The 27,908-nt window shown below is 50.4% G+C and overlaps 2 protein-coding genes and 1 non-coding gene across 4 annotated transcripts in view; 1 reads left to right on the top strand and 2 right to left on the bottom strand.

The window, feature by feature from the left end:
* Window positions 1-29: 29 nt before the first annotated feature.
* On the bottom strand, window positions 30-4,086 carry RPL12 (ribosomal protein L12). The gene is made up of 7 exons (XM_008006166.3): window positions 3,923-4,086; window positions 3,373-3,446; window positions 2,296-2,394; window positions 1,961-2,042; window positions 1,028-1,114; window positions 250-362; window positions 30-78 (listed from the first exon to the last, which is right to left on the bottom strand). The coding sequence occupies exons 1-7, from the start codon at window positions 3,957-3,959 to the stop codon at window positions 73-75; spliced, it is 498 nt and encodes a 165-aa protein (XP_008004357.1). The 5' UTR covers window positions 3,960-4,086; the 3' UTR covers window positions 30-72.
* On the bottom strand, window positions 1,192-1,321 carry LOC119622357 (small nucleolar RNA SNORA65). Its single transcript, XR_005239011.1, has one exon. It is a non-coding gene; the product is annotated as a small nucleolar RNA SNORA65 (small nucleolar RNA).
* A 56-nt stretch (window positions 4,087-4,142) lies between the features above and the next one.
* LRSAM1 (leucine rich repeat and sterile alpha motif containing 1) overlaps window positions 4,143-27,908 on the top strand; it is a 54,316-nt gene continuing 30,550 nt past the window's right edge. The window contains exons 1-10 of one of the 2 annotated variants that reach the window (XM_008006160.3): window positions 4,143-4,316; window positions 4,578-4,733; window positions 7,948-8,051; window positions 8,429-8,485; window positions 9,006-9,050; window positions 10,357-10,434; window positions 11,862-11,930; window positions 14,341-14,425; window positions 15,422-15,543; window positions 20,787-20,877. In XM_008006160.3, the coding sequence (XP_008004351.3) occupies window positions 7,980-8,051; window positions 8,429-8,485; window positions 9,006-9,050; window positions 10,357-10,434; window positions 11,862-11,930; window positions 14,341-14,425; window positions 15,422-15,543; window positions 20,787-20,877 (619 nt within the window). In that variant the 5' untranslated portion in view covers window positions 4,143-4,316; window positions 4,578-4,733; window positions 7,948-7,979. The remainder of the gene's footprint in view (window positions 4,317-4,577; window positions 4,734-7,947; window positions 8,052-8,428; window positions 8,486-9,005; window positions 9,051-10,356; window positions 10,435-11,861; window positions 11,931-14,340; window positions 14,426-15,421; window positions 15,544-20,786; window positions 20,878-27,908) is intronic. The other variant, XM_008006162.3, reaches the window with a different exon arrangement.

Consider the following 27,908-nt stretch of genomic DNA (forward strand, 5'->3'; position numbering starts at 1 on the left):
TCAAGGAAGACGCCACACCAAAAAATCCACCAGTTGTCAAATGATCCTTTATTGAAATGCTTTCCTTTGTGCTTAACTCTGTGGGAAAGGAAAAAAAGTCTATCAGTAAAAGGGAAAGTTTAAAAGGATTATCCCAACCCCACCAGTGACCATTTCCAAAACTTCCCAGCTGATCTCTGTGAATACATTGGGTGGCCCCCCTTTTGCCCCTATTGTAACAATGGAAAATAAAGCAAAAAAGTCACTTACAGCTGGGCATTCCACAGCACCACTGTTGATGTCATCTATGATGTCATGAGGGTGGCGGCCATCAACATTACAGCCCACAGACTGGGCAGTCCCCAGGATCTCTTTAATGGTTCCTTTAGTAAAGAAATGGTAACACTGGAGGTGCTGGCTCAGTCCCTCATAATCCTCATACTGGGGAATACTCAAGGGGTTCATAGCAGGCAATGGAAGGAATGAGGTTCCTGCTCCCCTAATACAGAGTGCAGAGCTCCATCTAGTCCCATGACCCTGAATACAAAGCTTCCATGGGTCCTTGATGCCCAGATTCAACACATCCAATTTAAGAGCCATCCATTCTTTCAGTCTCAGAAAACTGCACCCCATCTTTTTTTTTTTTTTTTTTTTTTTTGAGACGGAGTCTCGCTCTGTCGCCTGGGCTGCAGTGGCCGGATCTCAGCTCACTGCAAGCTCCGCCTCCCGGGTTTACGCCATTCTCCTGCCTCAGCCTCCCGAGTAGCTGGGACTACAGGCGCCCACCACCTCGCCCGGCTATTTTTTTGTATTTTTTTTTTAGTAGAGACGGGGTTTCACCGTGTTAGCCAGGATGGACTCGATCTCCTGACCTCGTGATCCGCCCGTCTCGGCCTCCCAAAGTGCTGGGATTACAGGCTTGAGCCACCGCGCCCGGCTACTGCACCCCATCTTGGGTCTCACTGAGCACCCTTTAAGTGGGAAGAATGTTATCACTCAGTGAAAACACAACTACAGTTACAGCAATTACATGCTGTCCTGCTCTTACCAGAGAGTTCTCTGGCTAAGGATCGGTGCCGCATCTGTCGAGCAATGTTGATGATCTCATCAAAAGTGATATTCCCACTGTGTTTAACTGCAGAAGAGAAAACAGCAAAAGCTCTGTTACAGTCTGAAGCCAAAGCAGATCATGTGTCCTTCATTTCATTTCTAGGCTGTTCCCATGCTTTCGGCACAGAGTCATCCACATGAAGAACAACCCTGTTTCCTAAGCTGGGGTTTACTATCAGCTCACCACTGGATTGCACCAGCCAACAGAGACCTGGTCAGGTGCAGTGGCGGGTGGCTGAGGGCAAAACCAAGCCTTCACAAATCTGACATGGCAGAAACTGTTTTAGAGATGAGAAATGACAAGCTTAAATTGCCCAGTACCTGCCGGCTCTATGTGCTCTCCTGATTATAGGTCACTGTTGCTGACGTCTTCCTCCTACATGCACTGACTGGGGCCTGCCCCACACAGGGACTACATGGGCACTTCTGTTTTTTTGAGACAGTGTCTCACTGTCACCCAGGCTGGAGTGCAGTGGCATGAATTTGGCTCACTGCTACCACCTCCACCTCCCGGGTTTGAGTGATTCTCCTGCCTCAGTCATCACAGTAGCCAGGACTACAGGTGAGCACCACCAGGCTAATTTTCGTATTTTTTGGTGGAGATGGGGTTTCACCATGTTGGCCAGGCTGGTCTCAAACTCCTGACCTCAAGTGATCCGCCTGCCTCAGCCTCCCAGAGTGCTGGGATGACACAGGTGTGAGCCACCCAGCAAATATGGCACTTTTTGATACTACCTGGCTCTAGCAGCCTTAACCGTATCAATACCCAATAGCCATGTCAACCCCAGGTTTCCTTTAAGGGAAAACAGCCATATATATCAAACATCTCACAAACCATTACCAAAACCAAACTAGGGAAAAGTTGACTCACTGTTTTTCTGTTTCTTTCTGTCTCTTGGTGGCTCCTTGAGGGCTTTGATGATCAGGGCAGAGGCAGAAGGCACCACCTCAATCTGCAGAGGAGATTCTTGAGTTAATACTCCACCTCCAATGAATACTGCTTTTGGAAGCATGCTGGCTTTCAAAAATCACGGCCACACACTGTCCAAGTCTCTGCCCTAGGTCCGTGCTCCTGACAAAGCCTCCCCAACAAGGTAAAATCACTCAGCTCACCACTGGTGGCAGAATACTCTACTCAGGAATCCCAGAGGGTTGCTGCCTCTGTCCCCCGACCCTCCAATCCCCAAACCAAGCACAAGTAAATACCTGGGCCTGTCTGTTCTGAATGGTCAGTTTCACTGTAATCCTCAGGCCCTTCCAGTCACCCGTTGCCTTGGCAATGTCATCACCAACCTTTTTCGGAGACTGGAAATAAAGGAATGTAATCAACATGGTGTCCAGATGTGAACCACAGCCTTGAAACCTGCCCACCACTTCTCACTTGGCAACAAAGGAAGCTATCTCAAGTACCTAAGGGCACCTTCCCCATCAGCACAGCTATCACCATAGCATAAATTGGGAGTTGGGGTTGTCTTGTCCAGGACTGTAAACTGCAGACTTGGCCACAATGGAATCTAGACCCCTCCTAAGTGCCTATGTGCTTAAGGAGGGGGATTTTCAGCCCTGCTGACATTAGAATCACCTAAGGAGCTTTCAAAATATTAGGTTCCCATGTCAGACCACCCACGTCCATCTGCCTGGATGGGCGTCTGATTATGTGCTAAGTGTCCCTTAAGTCCCGGCTGAGCTAAGGGCCAAGGAAAAGTAGTTAAGATACAGGTTAAGACAGACCAATAGGGAAGAGCATCTGGGACAGGGGATCGCTGTGCAAGGATTACATAAAGGCCTAATGAAATTCAGGGAAATCCAAGAGTACAGAATGACGGGGAAGCCAGCAGTTGCTCAGCAGGCATAAGGCACAGCCTGTCACATTAACTGCTAAGTTTACATCCACAACACAGCTGGTAACACTCACTGGATCTTCACCCACACCCCATTTAATCTTCCCAACAATGCCATGCCCACTTCCCTGACGAGGAAATACAGATATTGGCTGCCCAATGTCACTAAGCCACTCCTAACTTCAAAACCCCCTTGGGCCCACCCCTCAGGTGCCCCAAAGCAGCCGTGGAGACACATGGAGCTAATTACAATTTAAAGGCACCAGGTTCGATGTTTCACGCACGACCTTCCTAAGGTACCTAGTGCTAGTCAGTGGCTCAGGCCTAGTGGAGGGTGACAATCCAAGCCACGAGGGCACCTCTGGCACAGTCGTGACTCCACGAGCCGGCGCTTAACTGTGCTCTGTAAGTGAAAACAAGCCCCTTGGCGGGGATGACGTACCAGACCCAGGGGGCCGATCTTGGGGGCCAGCGCAGAAGTGGCGCCGACTTCACCTCCGGTGCACCTCAGGTATACTGGAGGAAAAGAAGGGTTAGTGTCGCTGCAGAGGGAGCCCCCGAGCCACAGCCCTCTCAGCGTCTTTCCGGGGCTGGACACATCACCCTCTGCCTCTTCTCGAAACAGCACCGAGCGTGAGGCCGGCCACCCGCTCCTCCCTCGGGCGTGGGCAGCTCCGAACCTCACACCGCGGAGGCGTGGAGAGAGCCCCGTCGCCCGCGAACCCAGGCCAGTGGGTCGAAACGCCCGAAGACAAGCCTTACCCTAGGGCCTGCGGGCTCCCAAGCCGCCACAGGTGGTTCGGTCCTCCCTCCCCACCTACACGTGGAGAAGCTAAGGCCCAGAAAGACTGAGGCTTGGCCAGGAGGGCGCAGCACCGGGAAGGCCTCTAGGAGGCATCGGCTTTAAGAGCCCCATATTAGAAAGCTTTGCACGCGCGGCGGGGCCGAGGGATGCTCCATCCCGCAGCCCCGGCCACAGCTAGAGCACGCACCGACTTTGATCTCGTTGGGGTCGAACTTCGGCGGCATGGTGGAGGCGGCTGGTGTCGGATGAACCCGGATTCGGGACGACCGAAGAAAGTTGCACCTTAGCCCCCTCCGAGCCGAAAGCCTAGAGGCCGGAAATCGCACGGACGACGCCGGATATAGGGAGGAAAATGCGGCTATCGCGAGAACTGTCGTCACTGCCCAGCCTTCCAGAGACGCTTTTTGTCGCCATGTTTGTTGTGGGCAGGCGCCTGAGGCTGACGGCTGGCGAGCTGGGCACCGCCGTGCGCTGAAGCTAGAGATTCCAAAAGGGAGATCGGGCAGTTCGCTCCGGAGACGTCTGAGAAGAGGGGTTGCTCCCGTGATCCCAGGCCTAGCTGTTTCCCATATTCCTTTATCGTAAGTGTCACCCCGGTCCCCAACACCCAATCCCAGAGCCCCGCCCCTCCCCTGAGGGGTCTGTTGTCCCATTCCAAGACCCCAGTACCGCAGCGACCCCTGCCCCCTCCAGCACTTGGTGTGTGCACTTTAGTTATCAAAACAGTCTATTTATGTGGAAATCCAGCCCCGCTTTTCATTCTGAGAGTCCGCGGTTTCTAGAGCCTCAGACTTCGTCATCCCGGTCTGCGTGACTTTCTGAGATTCTGAGTTTGTCCCCAGCACCTGCGTTTGAAGGAGACCAGACTCCACCTCCGCCCGGCCCGTGCCAGGTGGTCTGCGGCCCCGAGTCCGTGACCAAGCCCTCCGAGTGATTAGCCTGCCCTCGGGTGCACCCGCGGTTCCCAACGTGGTGGACCCTTCCATCCGCAAAGCCAGGTCAGCCACTGCCTACCCCACCCCAGGAAATATGGATGTGGCCCTCCCCCTGCATCTAGGCTGGACGTCGGAAAGGGAGGGACAGGCATGTGGGGCAGCCTGGAAAGAGCTGATCTTCTGGGAGGGGTGGGAGAGCGATGGTGGTTGGGAGAAAGTCGGGGGGAGGGCTGCACATCGGAAAGGGGGTGCAGGAGGGTTAGTGACTGGGGAGCAGAAGGGTAAGTGCTGGTCATCAGGGAGTGATGGGAGAGGGCTGTTTTCAAACCATTCCCCATCCTTGCAGGCAGGTGGGGTGACCAGAAGGGCCTGAGCTGGCTCTGCAGGCCTGGCTACCTCCCCAGACAGCCCCGCCCCTGTGGGTGCAGAGCTGCCATCTCTGCCCATCCCTCTGAGGACTGGGTGTATGTCTTCTTCAGCTGCATCTCCTCCCAGGGCTGTCTTCTCCCTAGCTCCTCTAGTGGGCCCTGAATCAATGCTGCTTGCATGTGGGTGCTTTGTGGCTCACATTTATTGAGCGCTCATGTGCCAGGTCCTGTATTATGCGCTTGACATATATGAAGTCATTGGATCCTCACAGACGCCAGTGTTGGTAGCATGGTTACTTAAACTTTACAGATGAGGAAACTGAGGCTCTGAGAGGTGAACCAAGGTGACCTCTGCGGTCGTGGGTGGCAGATCTCGGATTCAAATCCAGTTCTCTTTCATCCCAAAGCCTATGCTGCTCACCATGCACTTCCCTGGGTGATTGCTTCCTGGCTCATTGCCATCCCTTATCCTGCTCTGATATTTACAGACACTGTGCAGGCCCTGGGCAGGCAGTGAGCACCTGGCTCTGAGTTCAGGACAGTGTACTTCGTGTGTGCCAAGTTATGTGAGCACCAAGGAGTCGGGCAAATCCCACAGGTCAGGACTTGAGAGACCACGGTTCCAGGCTGGCTTCCAGGCTGCAATCCAGGCTGTACAGCCAGGCCACTGAACTTAATAAGCATCTGCTTCTTCACTTTATTTATTTCTTTATTCTTATTTTCTGAGACAGAGTCTCCCTCTGTCACCCAGGCTGGAGTGCAGTGGCGTGATCTCGGCTCACTGCTACCTCCGCCCCCTGGGTTCAAGTGATTCTCGTGCCTCAGCCTTCCAAGTAGCTGGGACTACAGGCGCACGTCACCACACCCAGCTACTTTGTGTATTTTTAGTAGAGACGGGGTTTCACCATGTTACCCAGGCTGGGCTCAAGTGACCCACCCATCTTGGCTTCCCAAAGAGCTGGGATTACAGGCATGAGCCACCACACCTGGCCTGTTTCTTCACTTTAAATAGGGATATGGTGAGAATAAAATGGAATAATAACTGAGGGTGGTAAGCTGAGGATTGCTTTGTAATTTGTATTCACCGCAGAGGTCTCTTTGGTCATGATGTAGTTGAGCTCCCCAAGGTCCTGGCTGGCTCTAGTTTGTTCCTGCTGATCCCACTCCGACAGTGTCGAGGGGGCTAGAAGTGATTCATTGGCAGAGTCTGTTAGAGTCCTCAAAGAACAGCCTTGGAAAGCACCTGAGGAAACTTCTCTAAGTTTCCCCAGAACGGGAAAAGGATAATGCCAAGACCTCACTATGGGTCGGTGGCAAATGTGGGCCCCAACCCAGGTCATCTGGCTTGTCTTTGTCTCCACCTCATCCTGCTGCTTAATGTTTAGTCAACAAAGAACAAGGAGTACTGAGCGCCTGTTGTGGGCTCGGGACACTGACAGAAGGACTAGAAAGATGCATCCCCTGACCCCATGGAACTCACTAGAAAGGTGTAACCCGGCCAGGCGCGGTGGCTCAAGCCTGTAATCCCAGCACTTTGGGAGGCCGAGATGGGTGGATCACGAGGTCAAGAGATCGAGACCATCCTGGCTAACACGGTGAAACCCCATCTCTACTAAAAAAATACAAAAAACTAGCCAGGTGAGGTGGCGGGTGCCTGTAGTCCCAGCTACTCGGGAGGCTGAGGCAGGAGAATGGCCTAAACCCGGGAGGCGGAGCTTGCAGTGAGCTGAGATCTGGCCACTGCACCCCAGCCTGGGCACAGAGCAAGACTCCGTCTCAAAAAAAAAAAAAAGATGTAACCCCTGACCCCATGGAACTCACTGGAAAGATGCAGCCCCTGACCCCATGGAACTCACTAGAAAGACGTGGCCCCTGCCCCCATGGAACTCCGTGGAACTAGGAAGATGCAGTCCCTGGCTCCATGGAACTCATTAGGAAGACAGCCCCTGGCCCCATGGAAGTCACTAGAAAGACACAGCCCCTGCCTCCATGGAACCAGTACTAGAAAGACACAGCCCCTGGCCCCATGGAACTCACTAGATAGATGTGACTCCTGACCCCAATGAACTCACTAGAAAGTCATGGCCCCTGCCTCCATGAAACTCACTAGAAAGACACAGCCCCTGCGCCCATGGAACTCATTAGAAAGATGTGACCCCTGACCCCATGGAACTCACTAGAAAGACACAGCCCCTGCACCCATGGAACTCACTAGAAAGACGCAGCCCCTCCCCCCATGGAACTCACTAGAAAGACACAGCCCCTGCCCCATGGAACTCACTAGAAAGATGCAACCATTGCCCCCGTGGAACTCATTAGAAAGACGCAGCCATTGCCTCCATGGAACTCCCTAGAAAGACCCAGCCCCTACCCCCATGGAACTTGCTAGAAAGATGTGACCCCTGCGCCCATGGAACTCACTAGGAATACACAGCCCCTACCCCCATGGAACTCGCTAGAAAGATGTGACCCCTGACCCCATGGAACTCACTAGGAAGACACAGCCCCTGCCCCCATGGAACTCACTAGAAAGATGTGACCCCTGACCCCATGGAACTCACTAGAAAGACACAGCCCCTGCCCCATGGAACTCACTAGAAAGATGCAGCCCCTGCCCCTGTGGAATTCACTAGAAAGACGCAGCCGCTGCCCCCGTGGAACTCACTAGAAACATGCAGTCGCTGTCCCCGTTGAACTCACTAGAAAGACACAACCCCTGCCCCCTTGGAACTCACTAGAAAGACGCAGCCACTGCCTCCATGGAACTCACTAGAAAGACGCAGCTGCTGCCTCCATGGAACTCAAGGTCCAACAGACCAGCTGCATACTTTGTGTTACTGTGCTACCTGTCCTGGGTGTTGGGGGCTGTGACACATTCCCCAGTCCCTAACTTCTCTCCTGTGCCCCAGGGTCCTCCAGATCGCTCTGGGAAAAGGGAAGGATGCCACTCTTCTTCCGGAAGCGGAAACCCAGTGAGGAGGCTCGGAAACGCCTGGAGTACCAGATGTGTTTGGTGAGGGAAAGTGGGTTTCCTCTAACTATCCCAACTCCTCCTCGGTCCCCAAGGAGTAGGCCTCCGCACTGCCCCTGACAAGCCATGCTCCCTCCCCCACCTGCAGAAGAAATAGCTGACTTAGATCCAACAGATGAGGGCCCCTGTCAAGGGTGCTTCTCCCCTGTAGACTGAGCGCACTGTCATTGCTTTTCAGTTCCTCATCCCTCTGGGCCTCAAGCTCCGGGAAAGCAGGCGTCATTGGTTCACTGGACCGGTGGAACCAGATAGTGTCTATGGTCCTTTGCCGTTGCTTACATGTATGTTCTTTGCCTGGTTTGTCCACTCTGCAAAGATGTTTTGTCCTAATACTTTTTAAAAATTCTTTTTATCCTTAGGCAAAAGAAGCTGGGGCAGATGACATTCTCGACATCTCTAAATGTGAGCTCTCAGAGGTAAACTGAGCATAGTGTTGGGCTGTGAATTGGATCTGTCCCATTTTCTTGGATCACGTGTCCCTAGGAAAGACAGAGGTGGACTAGGGCTTTAGAAAGGCCAGAAGCTCTAGTCACGAGACGTTTCCTTAGATTTTGTTCTTGTGCAAAAGAATTGAGATGGTACTTTGGCCTCAATATAATGTAGTCTCCAAGAGTCGAGGAGTCTAGGTAGAAAATGTGCCCATAGACTCCTAGGTTGCTGGAAGGGCCTGGCATTCTCTAGCCCCTGAAGGGGTTCACAATGGGGACAGGGTGGGTGGGGCAGGGCAGTCTCCTGCCAGCTGACTGAGGGAAGGGCTGGTCACATCCCCAGCACCACTACTCGCCAGCCTTGCCCCTGGGCTCAGCACTGCCACCTGCTATGGCGTTTTGCCCTTGTTCACCTCCTGCCTGTCTCTTCCTCACGTGAATACCACTCAGAGAACAAGCTAAACACTGGCAGGAGGGGAGACACTTACTTTTCTTTATCTTATCTTAGATTCCATTTGGAGCTTTTGCAACATGCAAAGTTCTGCAGAAGAAGGTGAGCTGGAGCTTCATCTTCAGAGACTTGCTTATTGCATGTCTGCTTGTTTGAACCCATAAGGGACTTTGAGGCACTGTCTCCCCAGCATAGACACCTGCTTTCTCTCCCTTCTTACGCTTTTGGCCTGCAGCAGGTGATTTCACAGAGAGGAGAGTAGGCTTTGGGGTTGGACCTTCCTGTGTCACATTCTGACTCTGCCTTCTCTCACTGGCTTTGTGACTTGGGCAACTTCCTTAAACTCTTACTTCTCCATTTCTTCACCTGTGAAATGAAGACATTCATAGTTCTTCTCCCCGAGGTACTGTGAGAATTAAATCAGTGGTAGATAGTTAGATAGAGATAGAAATACACTGAGTGTAATGACTGCCACATAGGAAAGGCTTATGAACCCCGGTGTTAATAATAATAGAAACTCACCCCTTTTATTCTGGTCACGCAGGGGAGATTCTGAGGGGAGTGAATGATTTTTCAGCAGAGCATTGCAGCTTTGAATGCAGATGGGCAGAAGCACTCTAAGTGAAGTATCTAAATGAGAATACGCAAAAAAAAAAAAAAAAAAAAAAAAAAAGCATTCCATGCTAACAGTAGTGAGCTCCTTGGCGCTGGAAGTGTTTTTTTTTTTTTTTTTTTTTTTTTTTTAAGACAGACACTCTGCTCCGTCACCCAGGCTGGAGTGCGGTGCCGCAATCTCAGCTTACTGAAACCTCCACCTCCTGGGTTCAAGCGATTCTCCCGCCTCAGCCTCCTGAGTAGCTCGAACTCCTGACCTCAAGTGATCACCCACCTTGGCCTGTCAAAGTGCTGGGATTACAGGCGTGAGCCACCATCCCAAGTCTGTGCTGGAAGTGTTAGGCAGTGGTCGATGACTAAGAAAAATAGGAGTAGATGACCTGGACTGAGCCCTGGCCCATGTGCCAGCTCTGGATGTTTTGCACATGAGCTTGTATTTAACATCATGGCAGCCCTGGGAGGCAGGCACTTGATTATTCTCTATTTTCCACGTGAAGATGCTGGTGCTGGGAAGGTTATGATCAGAATGGCTGCAGGGGGATCCCTTCTCAGAATGGAAGGTTTAGACCTCTAAGGTCTCTTTCACCCTTGAAGATCCAGATTTTAAGGAAGGGCATCAGATTCCCCATTGGGAGAGTTCATGATCCTGACCCGCATCCCCTGCTCCTGTCGTGGTGTCTGGGAGAGCAAGATGGTGGGGCGTAGCAGGGCACTGGGCTGGCTCCCATGCCCTTAGCCTGCCGTGCCTGCTTCTCTTCCTCAGCCCAACATGGCCGCACATCTCTCCACACAGGTGCTGATCGTCCACACGAATCACCTCACTTCCCTGCTTCCCAAATCCTGCAGCCTCCTGAGTCTGGCAACCATCAAGGTACTGGGCCCTCCTCCCCAGCAGTTGGGGCTCCGCATGGGGTTCCAGGCGGCAGCTGAGCACCTGCTCCCTTTGGGCCGCCTCTTGTATGTCAGTGGGGCCTCATCTACCTGTCAATCTGGGATTTGATCAGCATGGTTTATTGGATACTCCTGTGGGCTGTGTGTGGGATAGGGTGACAAAATGACCAGCCACAGGCCCTGTCCCCAGGGAGTTTACATGCTAGGAGGAAAGCCAGATGACAAACTCATGGCGAGTCAGCTAGCAGAGGGCGAGGAAACTGACACTTCCAGGCAAGAAGGAAGAGGAGGGATGCCCAAGTGATCTGGAAGGACTTCCTGCTGACTGTGAGCTCCTCCCTGGACAGGCTGGGAGGCATTCACAAGATGTGGGCGGTGTGAGCCCAGGGTTGTTCTGTACACACCTGAGCTTGGGAGAGTGGTATGCACCTTCAGAGGAGCCCTGCGGCACAGGCCCAATCTGTTATACTATATTGTTTAGGGAATAACGACAAGAGAAAAGCCTGTATGTGTTCACTACTGATGCTTTTTTTTTGTTTTTGTTTTTGTTTTTGTTTTAATATTTTCGACCTGAGTTTGGTTGAATCCATAGATATGGAACCCATGGATGTGGAGAGTACCTGTATGTGCACATGTATAAATGTTTCTCCAAGGCCTTTTTTTGTGCATTTTCCTTTTTAAAAAATTAGTGGTCAGTTGTAGTGGCTCACACCCGTAATCCTAGCACTTTGGGAGGCTAAGGCGGGTGGGTCACTTGAGGTCAGGAGTTTGAGACCAGCCTGGCTAACATGGCGTTCCATCTCTACTAAAAATACAAAAAATCCCAGCAGAGCATGGTGGCACATGCCTGTAATCCCAGCTGCTTGGGAGGTTGAGGCACGAGAATCACTTGAACCCAGGAGGTGGAGGTTGCAGTGAGCTGAGATCGTGCCACTGCACTCCTGCCTGGGTGACAGAGTGAGACTCTGTCTCAAGATAAAATAAAATAAAATAATAAAATAAGTAATTAGCAAGTACAGTTAAGCAAAGGGGGAAACATCTATAATTTTACACTGTGGAGTATCACTATCAGTATTTTATCACATATTTGAAAGTCTTTTTTCTATGCAAATATATATTTATACAATGGGATGTTTCTTTTTAACATATTAGTATCTAGGCATACTGTTTTATAGCGTAGTTTTTCAATCAACAGTAAAAATAAATATACGTAAAATAAGAAAGTGGTAAAATGGTTTGAGAAGGAAAATGAGGTGGGAATTATCCACACAGAGTGGGAAAGGAGGGGCAGGCCCTCTGTTTCTGCACTGGGGGTGTGAGGTGGCCCCAGCCCCTCCTCGCTGCTCTGGAGCCCGGAGTCCAAGGGACTTTCTCACTTGGAGACTCACAGGGGTCTTCCTTCTGCAGGTTCTAGATCTCCACGATAATCAGCTGACAGCCCTTCCTGACGATCTGGGGCAGCTGACTGCCCTCCAGGTAAGGCTGCGGAAACAGAAACCCACCTCAGATGGCCCTAGTGAGACCAGGCAGTCACTCAAGCCTGGAATGTTCTGGCTGTGCTCCAGCCAGTGGAAGCAGGCTGCACTCAGTGCCAGCTCCACCCTCCCCTTGGCTCTTTAGTTTTCGTTGTTGTTGTTGTTTTTGAGACAGTGTCTCACTGCATTGCCCAGGCTGGAGTGCAGTGGCGCCATCTCAGCTCATTGCAACCTCTCCCTGCCGAGTTCAAGTGGTTCTTCTGCCTCAGCGTCCCTAGTAGCTGGGATTACAGGAGTGTGCCACCGCGCCCGGCTAGTTTTTATATTTTTAGTAGAGATGGTGTTTTGCCATGTTGGCCTGGCTGGTCTCGAACTCCTGACCTCAGGTGATCCACCCACTTTGGCCTCCCAAAGTGCTGGGATTATGGGTGTGAGCCACCACACCTGACCAATTGCTACCACTTTGAGCCGCAATAAATACCTTGATGTAGGACTTTTTGTATGTATTTTTTTTTTCTCACTCTGTCACCCAGGCTGGAGTGCAGTGGCACCATCTCAACTCCCTGCAACCTCTGTCTCCCGGGTTCAAGAGATTCTGCCTCAGCCTCCTGAGTATCTGGAATTACAGGCACGCACCACCACACCTGGATAATTTTTGTATTTTCAGTAGAGATAGGTTTTCACCATGTTGGCCAGGCTGACCTCAAACTCCTGGCCTCAAGTGATCCGCCCGCCTTGGCCTCCCAAATTGCTGGAATTACAGGCATGAGCCACTGCACCTGGCCAGTAGGTGTATTTTTATAGAATTGCTGCATTCACTAATTTGGAGCTTTTGGATACCTGACAGTAACTCATAACATCCTTTGGTTCATCAAATATTCATCTTCTCATTATTTTTAATGGCTACTTAGCTTTCCATTGCGTCTTTTTTTTTTTTTCCCCCGAGATGGAGTCTCGCTCTGTCACCAGGCTGGAGTGCAGTGGCGTGATCTCGGCTCACTGCAATCTCCACCTCCCGGGTTCAAGCGATTCCCCTGCCTCAGCCTCCTGAGTAGCTGGAATTACAGGCACATACCACCATGCCCAGCTAATTTTTTGTATTTTAGTAGAGACGGGGTTTCACCATGTCGGCCAGGATGGTCTCGATTTCCTGACCTCGTGATCCACCCACCTCAGCCTCCCAAAGTGCTGGGATTACAGGCATGAGCCCAGCCCCTGTTGCATCTATTTTTTTTTTTTTTTTTTTTTTTTTGAGACGGAGTCTTACTCTGTCGCCCAGGCTGGAGTGCAGTGGCCGGATCTCAGCTCACTGCAAGCTCCGCCTCCCGGGTTTTCGCCATTCTCCTGCCTCAGCCTCCCGAGTAGCTGGGACTACAGGCGCCCGCCACCTCGCCCGGCTATTTTTTTTTTGTATTTTTTAGTAGAGACGGGGTTTCACCGTGTTAGCCAGGATGGTCTCGATCTCCTGACCTCGTGATCCGCCCGTCTCGGCCTCCCAAAGTGCTGGGATTACAGGCTTGAGCCACCGCGCCCGGCCTGTTGCATCTATTTTTAATGGTTACTTAGTGTTTCATCCTGTTGGCCTCGGTCACCTCAAGGTGCTACCTTCTGGAGGGAGTACAGCTTTGGAATCCAACAAGCCCAGGTTCTGTCCCAGCACCACTACCAGCCTGAGGCCTTGGGTGGATCACATAGCCTTGGGACAGCCAGGTTTCCTTTTCCTTAACGCCGGGGGAACTAGAGCCTCCTGTGCTGCCTCCCCAGATCCCGGAGTCTGTAGTCCCCTTTTCCCTCCCTCCCTGATGGTGGGACAGTTAACTGAGCATTTTGTGGTCAGTTTAAGTGCTGGAACTTCAACCAGAAGTGGTTCAAGGCCTGGCTGTGCTGTCCTGAGCACATGACTTCACTACCCTGAGCTTCGGTTTTTTCCTGTCTCCAGCAGAAACTTAAGAATTTCCGTCTTCCTCAAGGGCTGGCAGGGGGAGATAAGGGCTTGTGTGTGTAGTGCCTGGGTGCCCTGACCTGGCAGGGCAAGGGGTGCGGGGGTCATCACTGTGGTCTGTGTGTGGGTTCTCATGTCACCTCTTCCTCTTTAGTTTTTTTTGTTGTTTTTTTAAGATGGAGTATCACTCTGTTGCCCAGGCGATGCAGTGGCACCATCTCAGCTCACCGCAACCTCCGTCTCACGGGTTCAAGCGATTCTCCTGCCTCAGCCTCCCGAGTAGCTGGGACTACAGGCGTGTGCCACCATGCCCAGCTAATTTTTGTATTTTCAGTAGAGATGGGGTTTCACTATGTTGGCCAGGCTGGTCTTCAACTCCTGACCTTGTGATCCACCTGCCTCAGCCTCCCAAAGTGCTGGGATTACAGGCATGAGCCACTGCGCCTGGCCACCTCTTCCTTTTTCTTAGGTCTTAAACGTGGAAAGGAATCAACTGATGCAGCTCCCGCGTTCCATTGGGAACCTGACCCAGCTCCAGACTCTCAATGTTAAAGGTAGGGACCAAGAAGCCATGTCCATGTGACCCTCCATCAGCTCTGGGCAGTCCTGGCCGGGATCCACAGACTGCCCCGCCCCAGAGCCATTGAGTGGGAAGGCAGCCAGTCTCCAGGGGTCGCTGTAAATGGACTGACTCCTGCTGGGTCAGCTGTCTCCGTGGTAACCAGAGACAGGCTGTCGGGAGCATTCTTGTGACTCCTTGGAGCCAGGGCTGTGTGACCGTATGGGGAGGCAGGCAGCTGGGTCCCGAGCCTCCGTCACTTGTATTTGTAATGGTGAGTGTAGTGGACTGATGAGGCAAGAGCTCCCAAGGAGCTGCAGTAAGGTTCTGAGCAGCGCTTCCACCTCCAGTGACACAACAAGCCTCCTGAGGAGTCCACGGGGCAGGCTGAGGGCGGTGATGCCATCCCCAGTTTACACATGAGGAAAACAAGGCCCAGGAAATCGAATGTGACTAGCTCAAGACCACCCAATGGGATGGTGGCAGAGCCAACATTACTGCATAGGTGCCTTACCCGCAGGAGCGCTCTGCTCGCCACACCCATCTCTCTCCCTTCTCCTCGCTGTCCTTAAGCACTTCCTGCACAGAGTGCCTCCATTTATCAACTGTAACATATGAGTAATGAGAACAACAGTGGCGCCCCATTGCTCAGTCATTACAGCGTGAGGGGCCCTGTGCGGAGGACCTCACACATCATCTACCTGAACCTCCAATCTCCCCATGTTCTTATAAGGCTGGGTAGCAGTGTTGTCCCCATTTTCCAGGTGAGAAAACTGGCACAGGGAGGCAAAGCCAGTTGTCTAAAGTCTCGTGGCTAGTAATTGGTGGAGTGGGGACTTGAACTGGAACTCCACCTTCTTGATCCTATGAAACCTCAGGACCTAGGACCTGGTGTGTGCCCCAGAGGTCAGAGTGGCTCCCAGCGGGCATCAGGCAGGAAGCTAGCGATGGAGATTTGGGGTGTTGAGCTGTGCTGTTGGGGTCTCCGCAGACAACAAGCTGAAGGAGCTTCCAGACACCTTGGGGGAGCTTCGAAGCCTGCGTACCCTCAATATCAGTGGAAACGAGATCCAGAGGTTGCCGCAGATGCTGGCTCACGTTCGAACCCTGGAGGTAAATGGGAAGCTGTTTTTGCCTGGGGTGCTCTCTGGCCTGCCCACCTCCCCTCTCCCACATTACTGAGTGCCTGCCCTGATCTCACGGTGCCAGGATCACACAGAGATCCCAAGGCATGGTCCTTGGAAGCTTGTAGAGAGGCCAATGTGTGAACATTCGTAATTATATGACTTTTGCTACCATAATAGAGGCAGATAAACGTACATTAAGAAAGAAGAAGAAAGAAAGCTGAATCCAGAAGAGGCTGACACTTTAAGAAAGTTGTCGGTGGGGAACAACACACACTGAGGCCTGTCAGAGCGGGGTTGTGGGGAGAGCATCAGGAAGAAAAGCTAATGAATGCTGGGCTTAGTACCTGGGTGATGGGATGATCTGTGCAGCAAACCACCATGGCATATGTTTACCTTTGTAACAAAACTGCACATCCTACACATGTACCCCTGAACTTAAAAGTTACAGGAGGAAAAAAAAAAGTAAAAAAAGAAAAAAAAGTTGTGATATTCAAGCCAGATCTTGAAGGAGGAATAAGATTTCTGGGCTGGGTGCCGTGGCTCACGCCTGTAATCCCAGCACTTTGGGAGGCCAAAGTGGGTGGATCACTTGAGGTTAGGAGTTCGAGACCAGCCTGGCCAACATGGTGAAACCCTGTCTCTACTAAAAATACAAAAAATTATCCAGGCATGGTGGCATACACCTGTAATCCCAGCTACTTGGGGGAGGCTAAGACAGGAGAATTGCTTGAACCCAGGAGGCGGCGATTGCAGTGAGCCGAGATTGCACCATTGCACTCCAACCTGGGCAACAAAGCAACACTTTGTCTCCAAAAAAAAAAAAAAGATTCTGAGCAGACCTGGATAACAGGGGCAGCCCAGGTGCAGGAGGCGGGTGGTGGGAAGCACAGGTTGTCTCAGGGAGGGGCGGGGAAGTGATGTGGTTGGAAGCTGCTGAGCCTGTGTGATACGGGGCCCAGAAAGCTGGGAGGGAGTAAAGGAGGTAGGGAGCTGTCGGGATGCGGGTTCAGAATTACCCAGGCCAGGGGAGTTCTACAGGCTAGAAGTCCAAGTTCAAGGTGTTGGCAGGGCTGGTGACTTCCGAGGCCTCTCTCCTTGACTCGGAGGTGCTGTCTTCCCTCCCTGTGTCTTCACCTCGTCTTCCCCGTGTACATGTCCGTGTCCAAATTTCCTCCTCTTAGAAGCACACCAGTCATATTGGATTAGGGCCCAACCTAATGACCCCTTTTTAACTTAATTACCTCCTTAAAGATGCTATCTCCATATACAGCCACATTCTGAAGGATGGGGGATTAGGATTTCCACATAGGAACTTGGGAGGGGGACACGGTTCAGCCTATGACAGACACTGACAGGGGCCGCTGCTCAGGGAAAGTGACTCTCTCAGTCGTGCTGATGAGGTGGCTCACCTTCATCTAGGGCTTTCTAAGACTGGACTTAACCTGGAATCGCTCCATGAATCATCACAGAACTCTTGTGAGGCAGATACTATTGTGCTACTTTGTAGATGAAGAAACTGAGGCATGGGCAGTTTAAGAAACTTGTGCAAGGGCCACGCAGTCACTGACAGCAGAGATGGTTGTAAACCAGGCCATCTGAAGCTGATGCCTGTGCTCCCCATCTCTGAACAACCCGGCTTCTGGAACAGGGACTTCTCCATTCGTGGTGGCACGCAGTCTGGCCAGCATTCCGGAGTGGCCTGGGGTTGACCCCACTCTCAGCCAGCCCAGGCTGCCGAGCAGAGGCTTCTGTGTCAGAATGTGTGGGTGAGCACTGGGACAGCAGAGGAAGGACTGACCTCAGCAGCTGGGGCCCTCCTGCCTGAGGAAGGGCCGGCTGGGGAGACGGGCCAACATGGCTTGTCCTCTCTGCTGCCTACTGGAACTTTCTGCAGTGATGGAAATGTTCAGTGACCGTGCTGTCCAGAGCAGCAGCCGCTGACCATGTGTATCTATTGAGCACCTGGAATGTGGCTTGTGTGTTCAGCCAGGAACTAAAAGTTTGATTTCGTTGAATTTTAATTAATTTATGTTTAAATAGCCATGGGTCCTTGGTGGCTACCATTTTAAACAACACACCTCAGAGCACGTTCCCAGTCCTGAAGCCATCCTCGACATCTAGTACGAGTTCTGGACACTTCAATTTTTTTTTTCTTTGAGACAGGGCCTCATGCTGTCACCCAGGCTGAGGTGCAGTGACTCAATCATAGCTCACTGCAGCCCCAAACTCCTGGGCTCAAGAGATCCTCCTCCTCAGCCTCCCAAGAAATTGGAACCACAGGTGTACTCCATCACACTGGACTAATTTTTTTATTTTTCGTAGAGATGAGGTCCCACTATGTTGCCCAGGCTGGTCGCGAAGTCTTGGACTCAAGCAGTCTTCCCGCCTTGCCTCCCAAGTGGGTGGGATTACAGCCACGAGCCACCGCACCCAACCTAGACACTTCATTTTATTTTGATTCCATAAAAAAAATCTTTTGAGTTTCTTGGTGGCAACTTGGACAAACCTTCTTTTAGGGTGAGATAACCATTCTGAGTTCAGGCCATACTGTGGGCAAGATCTTCTTCAGGTGTCACCCATACCGCCCACCAAACAGCTCACCGGGTCAGTAATACTGCCTGTTTGGCTATGAGGGGACCACAGCCCCAGGATGCTAAGCAGCCTGATCAAGCAAACACACGGCCAGCATGCAATGGGCCAGGATCTGAAGCCACAGCGGTGTCCGTGGCACAGCAGTGTCCAGTCACTGCTCCTGCTGCCCACTATAAGAATGCTCTATCATCTGTGCAGCTAACATGGCCACCCTGGCTACTTGTAGCTACTGGGCCCTTGAAATGTGGTGACTGCAACCAACCATGGACCCAGACTTTAAATCAGATTTATTTTCAGTTAATTAAAATGTAACCATAAATGGCCACACGTGGCTTGTAGCCAGCATCCTGGTATAGCCCAGAGTCCGTGCCCTTATGCTACTTCGCTTTACTGATGGTGACTAAGAGCACCCATGTGGGGTTTATTTGCTTCCTGGTATGGGGGTTTCTGCTGTTGGGCCCTCAGCATCTGGGCGGTCAGTTCCTCTTCCCTGGGGCAGTCTCCCACTCCCCTGTGCAAAGCATGTTCACTCAACACCCACCATGTGAGGACTGGGCTGGCCAGGGCTGGGGCACCTGAGCCACCTTCCCACCCAGCCACTTGTGCTACAGCAAAATCAGAGCTTCCCAGGCCTTCTCTTTTTCCAGAACTCCCCTGATACCCAGGCAGAGAGGATATCAGTGCCTGCCAGCACTCGGTGGGATCAGAGGGCCTATGGGAAGTCAGAGTTTGGCAGGGGGAGGGCTGGGTCCAACACAACTCACACCGCGGACGGAGCAGTTCTGTGGCTGTGAGCTGAGGCCCCTGCTTCCTGGGCTTCATAAACACGGAGGCATCTGCCTGTGTGCGCCAATAAACATTTGTCATTACATAATTTAAAATTCATACTGTATATTGTAAAAAAAAAAAAAAAAAATGCAAATATTAAGAAACATTTCTGCCAGGCATAGTGGCTCAAGCTTGTAATCCTAGCACTTTGGGAGGACGAGGCGGGTGGATCACTTGAGGTCAGGAGTTCAAGACCAGCCTGGCCAACATGGCGAAACCCCATCTTTACTAAAAATACAAAAATTAGCTGGGTGTGGTGGTGCGCGCCTATAGTTCCAGCTAGCTGCTCAGGAGGCTGAGGCAGGAGAATTGCTTGAACCGGGAAGGCAGAGGTTGTAGTGAGCCGAGATCATACCACTGTTCTCCAGCCTGGGCCACAGAGCAAGACTTTGTTTCAAAAATAATAATAATAGTAACATTTCATGTAGATAGTAACCCAGAATCTCCTTTTTGAGGAAACCACTTTGAGTTTGATATATATTCCTCCAATTTTTTTCTATAAAATATTAATGTGAAAGTGTATGAATGTATTATCTAACAAAGGAAGAATCATATATGTGTGTGTGTGTATATATATATATATATTTTTTTTTTTTTAATAGAGTTGGGGGTCTCGCTATGTTGCCCAGGCTGGTCTCAAACTCCTGGGCTCAAGTGATCCTCCCACCTTGGCCTCCCAAAGTGCTTGGATTACAGGCATGAGCCACTGCACCCAGCCAGTGGAATCACATGCTATATGCTGTCCTATAACTTCTTTTTCTCACTCACTTATGTATTTATCCAAAGTGAACTGAGAGGCCGGGTGCATGACTCACACCTGTAATTCCAACACTTTGAGAGGCGGGCGAATTGCTTGGGTCCAAGACTTTGAGACCAGCCTGGGCAACATAGTAGGACCTTATCTCTACAAAAAATACAAGAGTTAGGTATGGTGCCGTGTGCATATAGTCCCAGCTACTCAAGAGGCTGAAGTGGGAGGATCGCTTAAACCTGGGGAGGTCGAGACTGCAGTGGTCGTGCCACTGCACTCCAGTCTGAGCGATGGGAGGGAGAACTTGTCTTAGAAAAATGTAAAAAAGTGCTTGCTTCTGTTGTAACCAAGCGAGTTATAGAGAAACACCACACTTGAGACAAATTAAGGAGTCCTTTATTAGCCAGCTACCAAGAGGCGGCTAACGCTCAAACTTCTCTTGGCCCTGAGGAAGGGGCTAATTTTGTGTTTATAACATGGTCTAAATAGGGGAGGAGGGAGTTTAGCTGAAGCAATTTTTACAGAAGCAGAACTGTCAAAAAGTTAAAAAATTAATTGGTTACAAAAGCAGTTATAAAAAATCAGCAGTTCCAGGTGCAGAGGCTTAAACTATCACAGAGAGATAAATGCCGGGGCTTTGTGTGTCATCCACCGTGTGCGCCTCCCCAGGAGCTGCTGGTGCAGCTTGCCTCTATATGTTATCAGTAAGTGCGTTCCTACACGTGCTTTGAGTCAGTTTACACTAGTTATGCCCTTAAGGGAGGGAGGTAAAAGGGGCTGCGGGTGAAGAAACTGAAATGGAGTCTGTCCGGCTCTCTCTCTGCTAGGAGAGTCATTCAGGTTAAAACAAGGTAGGGTATCACACTGCCTGCCTGCAGTCATCTCAGGCACTGGGAATGCAGCTGTAAGTAACAAGATAGCTCAGTCACCTCTGCTCTCAGGCCATGCCTGCTGGGTGGAGGTGACAGAGGACACACAAATTGATAAGGAAATCGTGTGGTCTCTGGTTGCACTGGTAGTGAACTGCACAGTAAAGCGGGTCCCCCTTGTGTCTGCAGATGCTGAGCCTGGACGCCTCGGCCATGGTCTACCCGCCACGGGAGGTGTGTGGTGCCGGCACCGCGGCCATCCTGCAGTTCCTCTGCAAAGGTAAAGTCAGGCCACCGCCTCCTCCCCCCTCCCCTCACTGAGGAACCATGACCCCCACGGCCACCCTGTGCCAGCCCAGGCTGGGGAACAGCAGAGACAGAAAGAAATGGCCACAGTGCCTACCTGTTTGGGGTCCGAGGTCTGGCAACGGAGGCAGGCAAAACAAGCGATTAGACAGGGAAAGAGTTACAGACTGGTTATGGGAGTACAGTGGCGCGGCTGATATATTTTGGGGCCACAGGGAAGACCTGTCTTTGAGAGTGTGGCTCCACTGACACGGAGTCATGGTTAAGATTTAGAAAAAAGCAGAAAGCTGTTCCGCCAGCAGGTGCATATGGAAGGGCCTTGATGGGAAGTTTGACAGAGAGAGGGCCAGTGTAGCTGGAGTGAGGAAGCAGAGAGAAGAGAGATGGGGGAAGCCAAAGACCGTGCCCGGGCCCAGTGTCCAGTGGGAGAGCATGTAATCAGTCATTAGGCTGCAGGGAGGAGAAGGGATTGGAGGAGGAAAGAAAGAGTGCAGGAGGGGACCAGTTAGGTGGCTGTCGGGGTCATCCAGGAGAGCAATGCACAGCAGGAGCTAAAACCCGGAGCCAGCACTGGCTGGAGGCGGGAGGAGAGCAGGATGCCCTGTCAGGCTGGAAGTTCTTAGTGGTTCTGGTCACCTGTGGGACTTTCAGAATGCAACCAAGACACACATGCACACATACCTACGATAACCTGACTTATCATGGCCTTTGCAAAACAGTGGGGAAGGATGGTCTTTTCAATAGCTGATTCTGGATCAACTGGATGTTGCTGTGGAAAAAATGAACTTTAACCTCTTACTTAAACAGGAGGCAGGCAGTACTCATTATAAAAGATTGGTACATTCAATTTAATTAAGGCTGGACATGGTGGCTTGCGCCTGTAATACCAGCTCTATGGGAGGCCAAGGCAGGAGGATCTAGAGCCCAGGAGTTTAAGACCAACTTAGGCAACATGGTGAAACCCTGTCTCTACAAAAAAAAAAAAAATACAAAAATCAACCAGGCGTGGTGGCGTATGCCTGTGTTCCCAGCTACTTGGGAGAGTGAGGTGGAAGGATCACTTGAGCCTGAGCTGTGATGATGCCACTGCACTCCAGCCGGGAGCAAGACTCCAGCAGAGCGATACCCTATCTCAAAAACAAAAACAAACAAATAAAAAAAAAGATTTAATTAAAATCAAAATTTCTCTTCCTCAAAAGATACCATTTAGGGAAAGAAAAGGAAAGCTGTAAAGTTAGAGATGATATTTGCAATACATATATATCCAACAGAGGACTGGGATCTGGACTATAAACAGAAATCCTACAGATCCACGAGGAAGACATTAGCAAAAGACTTGACTAAGAATTTTTACAAGAGAATGTCCACACAGTGGCTCGCACCTGTAATCCCAGCACTTTGGGAGGCTAAGGTGGGCAGATAACCTGAGGTCAGGAGTTTGAGACCAGCCTGGTCAACATGGTAAAACTCCGTCTCTACTAAAAATACAAAAACTAACTGGGCATGGTGGCAGGCACCTGTAATCCCAGCTACTTAGGAGGCTGAGGGAGGAGAATCGCTTGAACCTGGGAGGCGGAGGTTGCAGTGAGCTGAGATTGTGCCACTGTGCTCCAGTCTGGGTGACAGAGCAAAATTCTATCTCAAAAAGAAAAAGAGAGAGAGATGATATACAGATAATGAACAGTATCTGAAAAAAGTGCACAACATCATCTTAATCAATGGGAAAATGCAAATTAAAACTGCAGAGAGTTACTTCGACACACCCACTAAAATGGCCAAAAGTTTTCAATGGAAAAAAAAACACAAACTTCCTGCTAACAAGTCAACCAAAAATAAAAAACAAAAAATAGGCTGGGCGCGGTGGCTCACACCAGTAATCCCAGCACTTTGGGAGGCCGAGAAGGGTGGATCATGAGGTCAGGAGATCAAGACCATCCTGGCTAACACGGTGAAACCCCGTCTCTACTAAAAATCCAAAAACCTTAGCCAGGGGTGGTGGCAAGTGCCTGTAGTCCCAGCTACTCAGGAGGCTGAGGCAGGAGAATGGCGTGAACCCGGAAGGCGGAGCTTGCCGTGAGCCAAGATTGCACCACTGCACTCCAGCCTGGCTGACAGAGTGAGACTCCATCTCAAAAAAATAAATAAAATGGCCAAAATTGAACGGGCAGTATCAAGAATTAGCAAAGATGTGGGAGCAACAGGAACTTCCATATACTGCAGGTGGGAAGGTAAAGTGAAAATTGCCTTAAAAATTATTCTCAATATCTTCTCAAGCTGAACATTCAAATATCCTATGGCCCATGAGTTCCATTCCTAGGTACATGCCTCTATTAGTCTGTTCTCACACTGCTATGGAGAAATTCCCAATTTCTATGAAGAAATTCTTTATAAAGAAAAGAAGTTGGCCGGGCGTGGTGGCTCAAGCCTGTAATCCCAGCACTTTGGGAGGCCGAGATGGGCGGATCACAAGGTCAGGAGATCAAGACCATCCTGGCTAACCAGGTGAAACCCCGTCTCTACTAAAAAAATGCAAAAAACTAGCCGGGCGAGGTGGCGGGCGCCTGTAGTCCCAGCTACTCGGGAGGCTGAGGCAGGAGAATGGCGTAAACCCAGGAGGCGGAGCTTGCAGTGAGCTGAGATCCGGCCACTGCACTCCAGCCTGGGCGACAGAGCGAGACTCCGTCTCAAAAAAAAAAAAAAAGTTTAATTTACTCACAGTTTCACATGGCCGGGGAGGCCTCAGGAAACTTATAATCATGGCAGAAGGTACCTCTTCACAGGGCAGCAGGAGAGAGAATGAGTGCCAAGTGAAGAGGGAATCCCCTTATAAAACCCGCAGATCTCATGAGAACTCACCCGCCGCCATGAGAACAGCATGGGGGAACTGCCCCCATGATCTAATCACCTCCCTCAAGGTCCCGCCCCCAACACATGGGGATTAAAAGTCAGACATTTAGGCGGGGACACAGGGCCAGACCATATCAATGCCCAACGGAGACGCATATGAATAAATGCCAAAAGCCATGTGCAAAAATGTTTCTAGCAGCACTATTTATACCAGTCCAAACTGGAAACAGCTTTAATGTTCATCAGGAGTAGAATGGATAACTAGACTGTTTTATACTCATGTGTGGATACCACACAGCAAGTGGAAAGAATGAGCCACTGCCCCTTCCAACAACCTAGATGAGTCTCACAAACAATGTGGAGTGCAAGGAGCCAGACACAAAGGAATACATGCTCATGTCAGTCACCACAGAGCTTTGAACCAGCACTGGTTCCTGGTCATGAGAGTGTGTTCACCTTTAAACATTCATCAAGCTCTGTGTGAAGATTCTGTGCTCTCAGTTGGCCCAAAGGCAGTGAGTTATCTCGATTGATTGCTCACAGTCAGTTACAGATTTAAGTCCTTGTTCTACTCGTTCCCCTCTTCTCACTGCTGCACTTGACTAATCTTAAAAAAGAGAGAGAGAGAAAGATTTTGTGCTCTTTTCTTTATCTATGTTATATTTCACTTTAAAAGAAAGTGGAGGGGTTGGCTACAGTCATAGCTACCAGCCCGCACATATGCAAATTAGTCTTCGAGCAACAGGTGATTCCAGTGTACACCCTGGCCAGTGGCTGAGTTAGCTAGACCAAAGCCTTTATTTTCTTTCAAAAGATTTTGGGGCTGAACAAGGTGGCTCACACCTGTAATCCCAACATTTTGGGAGGCCAAGGCGGGTGGATCGCTTGAGCCCAGGAGTTCAACATGGGCAACATGGCAAAACTTCATCTCTACAAAAAATGCAAAAATTAGCCCAGCTTGGTGGCACACCTGTAATGCCAGCTGCTCAGGAGGCTTAGATGGGAGGATTACTTGAGCCTAAGAAGCGGAGATTGCAGTGAGCCAAGATCGCACCACTGCACTCCAGCCCGGGTGACAGAGAGAGACCTTGTGTTTAACAAAAAAACAAAAGATTCTGAGCCAGGCATGGTGGCTCACACCTGTAATCCCAGCACTTTGGGAGGCTGAGGCAGGTGGATCACCTGAGGTCGGGAGTTTCAGACCAGCCTGACCAACATGGAGAAACCCCGTCTCTACTAAAAATATAAAAACTAGCTGAGCGTGGTGACGCATGCCTGTAATCTCAGCTACTCAGGAGGCTGAGGCAGGAGAATCACTTGAACCCGGGAGGTGGAGGTTGCAGTGAGCCAAGAATGCGCCATTGCACTCCAGCCTGGGCAACAAAAGCAAAACTCTGTCTCAAAAAAAAAAAAAAAAAAGATTTTGACTGAGCACGGTGGCTCACACCTGTAATCCCAGCACTTTGGGAGGCCCAGGCGGATGGATCACTTGAGGTCAGGAGTTCCAGACCAGCGTGGCCAACATGAAACCCCGTCTCTACTAAAGATACAAAAATACGCGGTGGTGAGCACCCATAGTCCCAGCTACTCACGAGGCTAAGGCAGGAGAATTGCTTGAACCCAGGAGGTGGAGTTCAAGGGAGGTGGAATGAACGCCACTGCTCTCCAGCTTGGGTGATAGAGTGAGACTTCTCAAAAAAAAAAAAAAATGAAATTATGCAATATTTAGATATATGCTAGTCATAAAGAATAAAGGAGTGAATGTATGTATACCTACTACACAGCTTGAGAAGTAATTTTTCTTTTTTGTTTTTTTTTGAGATGGAGTCTCGCTCTGTCACCCAGGCTGGAGTGCAGTGGCAAGATCTCGGCTCACTGCAGCCTCCGTCCCTCCAGGTTGAAGCGATTCTCCCGTCTCAGCCTTCTGAGTAGCTGGGATTACAGGCGCCTGCCACCACGCCTGGCTAATTTTTGTATTTTTAGTAGAGACAGGGTTTCGCCACGTTCACCAGGCTGGTCTCGTATTCTTGACCTAAGGTGATCCACCCGCCTCGACCTCCCAAAGTGCTGGGATTACAGGCGTGAGCCACCACGCCCAGCAAGAAATAAATTTTTTTTTTTTTTGAGACAGAGTCTCGGTGTCACCCAGGCTGGAGTGCAGTGGTGCAATCTTGGCTCACTGCAACCTCCGCCTCCCAAGTTCAAGCGATTCTCCTGCCTCAGCCTCCTAAGTAGCTGGGATTACAGGCATGTGCCACCACGCAGCTAATTTTTGTTTTTTTAGTACAAAAATATTGTACTAAATGTTGGTCAGGCTGGTCTTGAACTCCTGACCTCGTGATCCACCTGCCTCAGCCTCCCAAAGTGCTGGGATTACAGGCATGAGCCACCATGCCTGGCCAAGAAATAATTCTTCAATTTACCTAAACTATGTAGGAGTACATATATATATATATATAATTTGTTTTTTGACCTTTTTAAAAACATTAAAGAGGCCGGGTGTGGTGGCTCATGCCTGTAATCCCATAACTTTGGGATACCAAGACGGGCGGATCTCCTGAGGTCAGGAGTTCGAGACCAGCCTGACCAACATGCCGAAACCCTGTCTCTACTAAAAATGCAAAATTAACTGGGCATGGTAGTGCTTGCCTATAATCCCAGCTACTTGGGAGGCTGAGGCAGGAGAATCGCTTGAACCCGGGAGACGGAGGTTACAGTGAGCAGAGATCACACCACTGCACTCCAGCTCGGTGACAGAACAAGACTCCATCTCAAAAAATGAAAACATATAAATAAATAAAAATAAAAATAGACATTAAAGAAACCATGAAAGATATCATATGATGTGATTCTATGCCTTGCTTTTTTTCTCTCTCTCAATAAAAGTCTTGGGTATTTTCCAGTCTCATAATATGGTTTAAATGTCCCCTTAAACTGGTCACAGGATTTCATGTGGTGGCACCAGTAGCTTTGTAGCCATCCCTGTGGTGAACACGGAGGGCATTTCCAGTTTCCTGCTGTTCTGAACCTTTTTTTTTTTTTTTTTTTTTTTTTGAGATGGAGTCTCGCTCTGTCACTCAGGCTGGAGTACAGTGGTTGGATCTCGGCTCACTGCAAGCTCCACCTCCCAGGTTTAGGCCATTCTCCTGCCTCAGCCTCCCGAGTAGCTGGGACTACAGGTGCCCGCCACCTCGCCTGGCTAGTTTTTTTGTATTTTTTAGTAGAGACGGGGTTCCACCGTGTTAGCCAGGATGGTCTTATCTCCTGACCTTGTGATCCGCCCATCTCGGCCTCCCAAAGTGCTGGGATTACAGGCTTGAGCCACCGCGCCCGACCTTGTTCTGAACATTTGAACCGACACCTCTCTGTCACTGTGTGCACTTTTCCCTAGGGTGGGTGAGAGGGCACGAGCACCCTAGGGTGCCTGGGAAGAGGTCCCACCTGTGTCCATCCCATGAGGAGTGGCTGGGAGGACCTTTCTCCCCCATCACAACCTGCGTAACACGCAGTATTATCTTAAAGACTCTGCTAATTGGACGGATAACAAGAGAGCCCATTATTATTCTAACGTCACTTCCTTGATTCTGTGAATATTTTTCATATGTATTCTGCCCATTTTTAGCATTTCTTGTGACCTGACTGTATCCTTCCCATGAGGGGAAAATGATAACTTTGAGTACATCAAAACTTACAACTTGTTTACCCCAGAAGGACACCATCATCAAAGTTAGAAGACCAGTTATCACCTGGAAGAACATAGTTACAACATATTATAGACCTAAGGTTATTAACTACAATATATAAAGAGCACCTACAAATCAACAGGAAAAAGACAAACAGCCAAATAGGAAGTGGGTCTAAGGTATGAACCCTTTGGAATTTTACAGGCAAAACAATACACGACCAGAGAAGGAAAGCATCTTGCCCAAGGTCTCACATTCAGGGAATTATTGGTAGAGCTGGATCTAGGACCCAGGTTTCACTTCTTATCTCAGGCTTTTTCATCACCTCATTCTCACTTGGGTGGAAGGTGTAGCCAGTACCCATTGACTCACTCTGCTGACATTTGCTGGGCACCTGCCACATTCCAGGCCCAGGGCTAGGACCGGTGAAAACCACAGAGTGCCCAAGCTAGGGAAGAGGAGAGCAGTGGCTGAG

The sequence above is a fragment of the Chlorocebus sabaeus genome, chromosome 12, assembly GCF_047675955.1.
Source record: "Chlorocebus sabaeus isolate Y175 chromosome 12, mChlSab1.0.hap1, whole genome shotgun sequence".
Classification (NCBI taxonomy): Eukaryota; Metazoa; Chordata; class Mammalia; order Primates; family Cercopithecidae; genus Chlorocebus; species Chlorocebus sabaeus.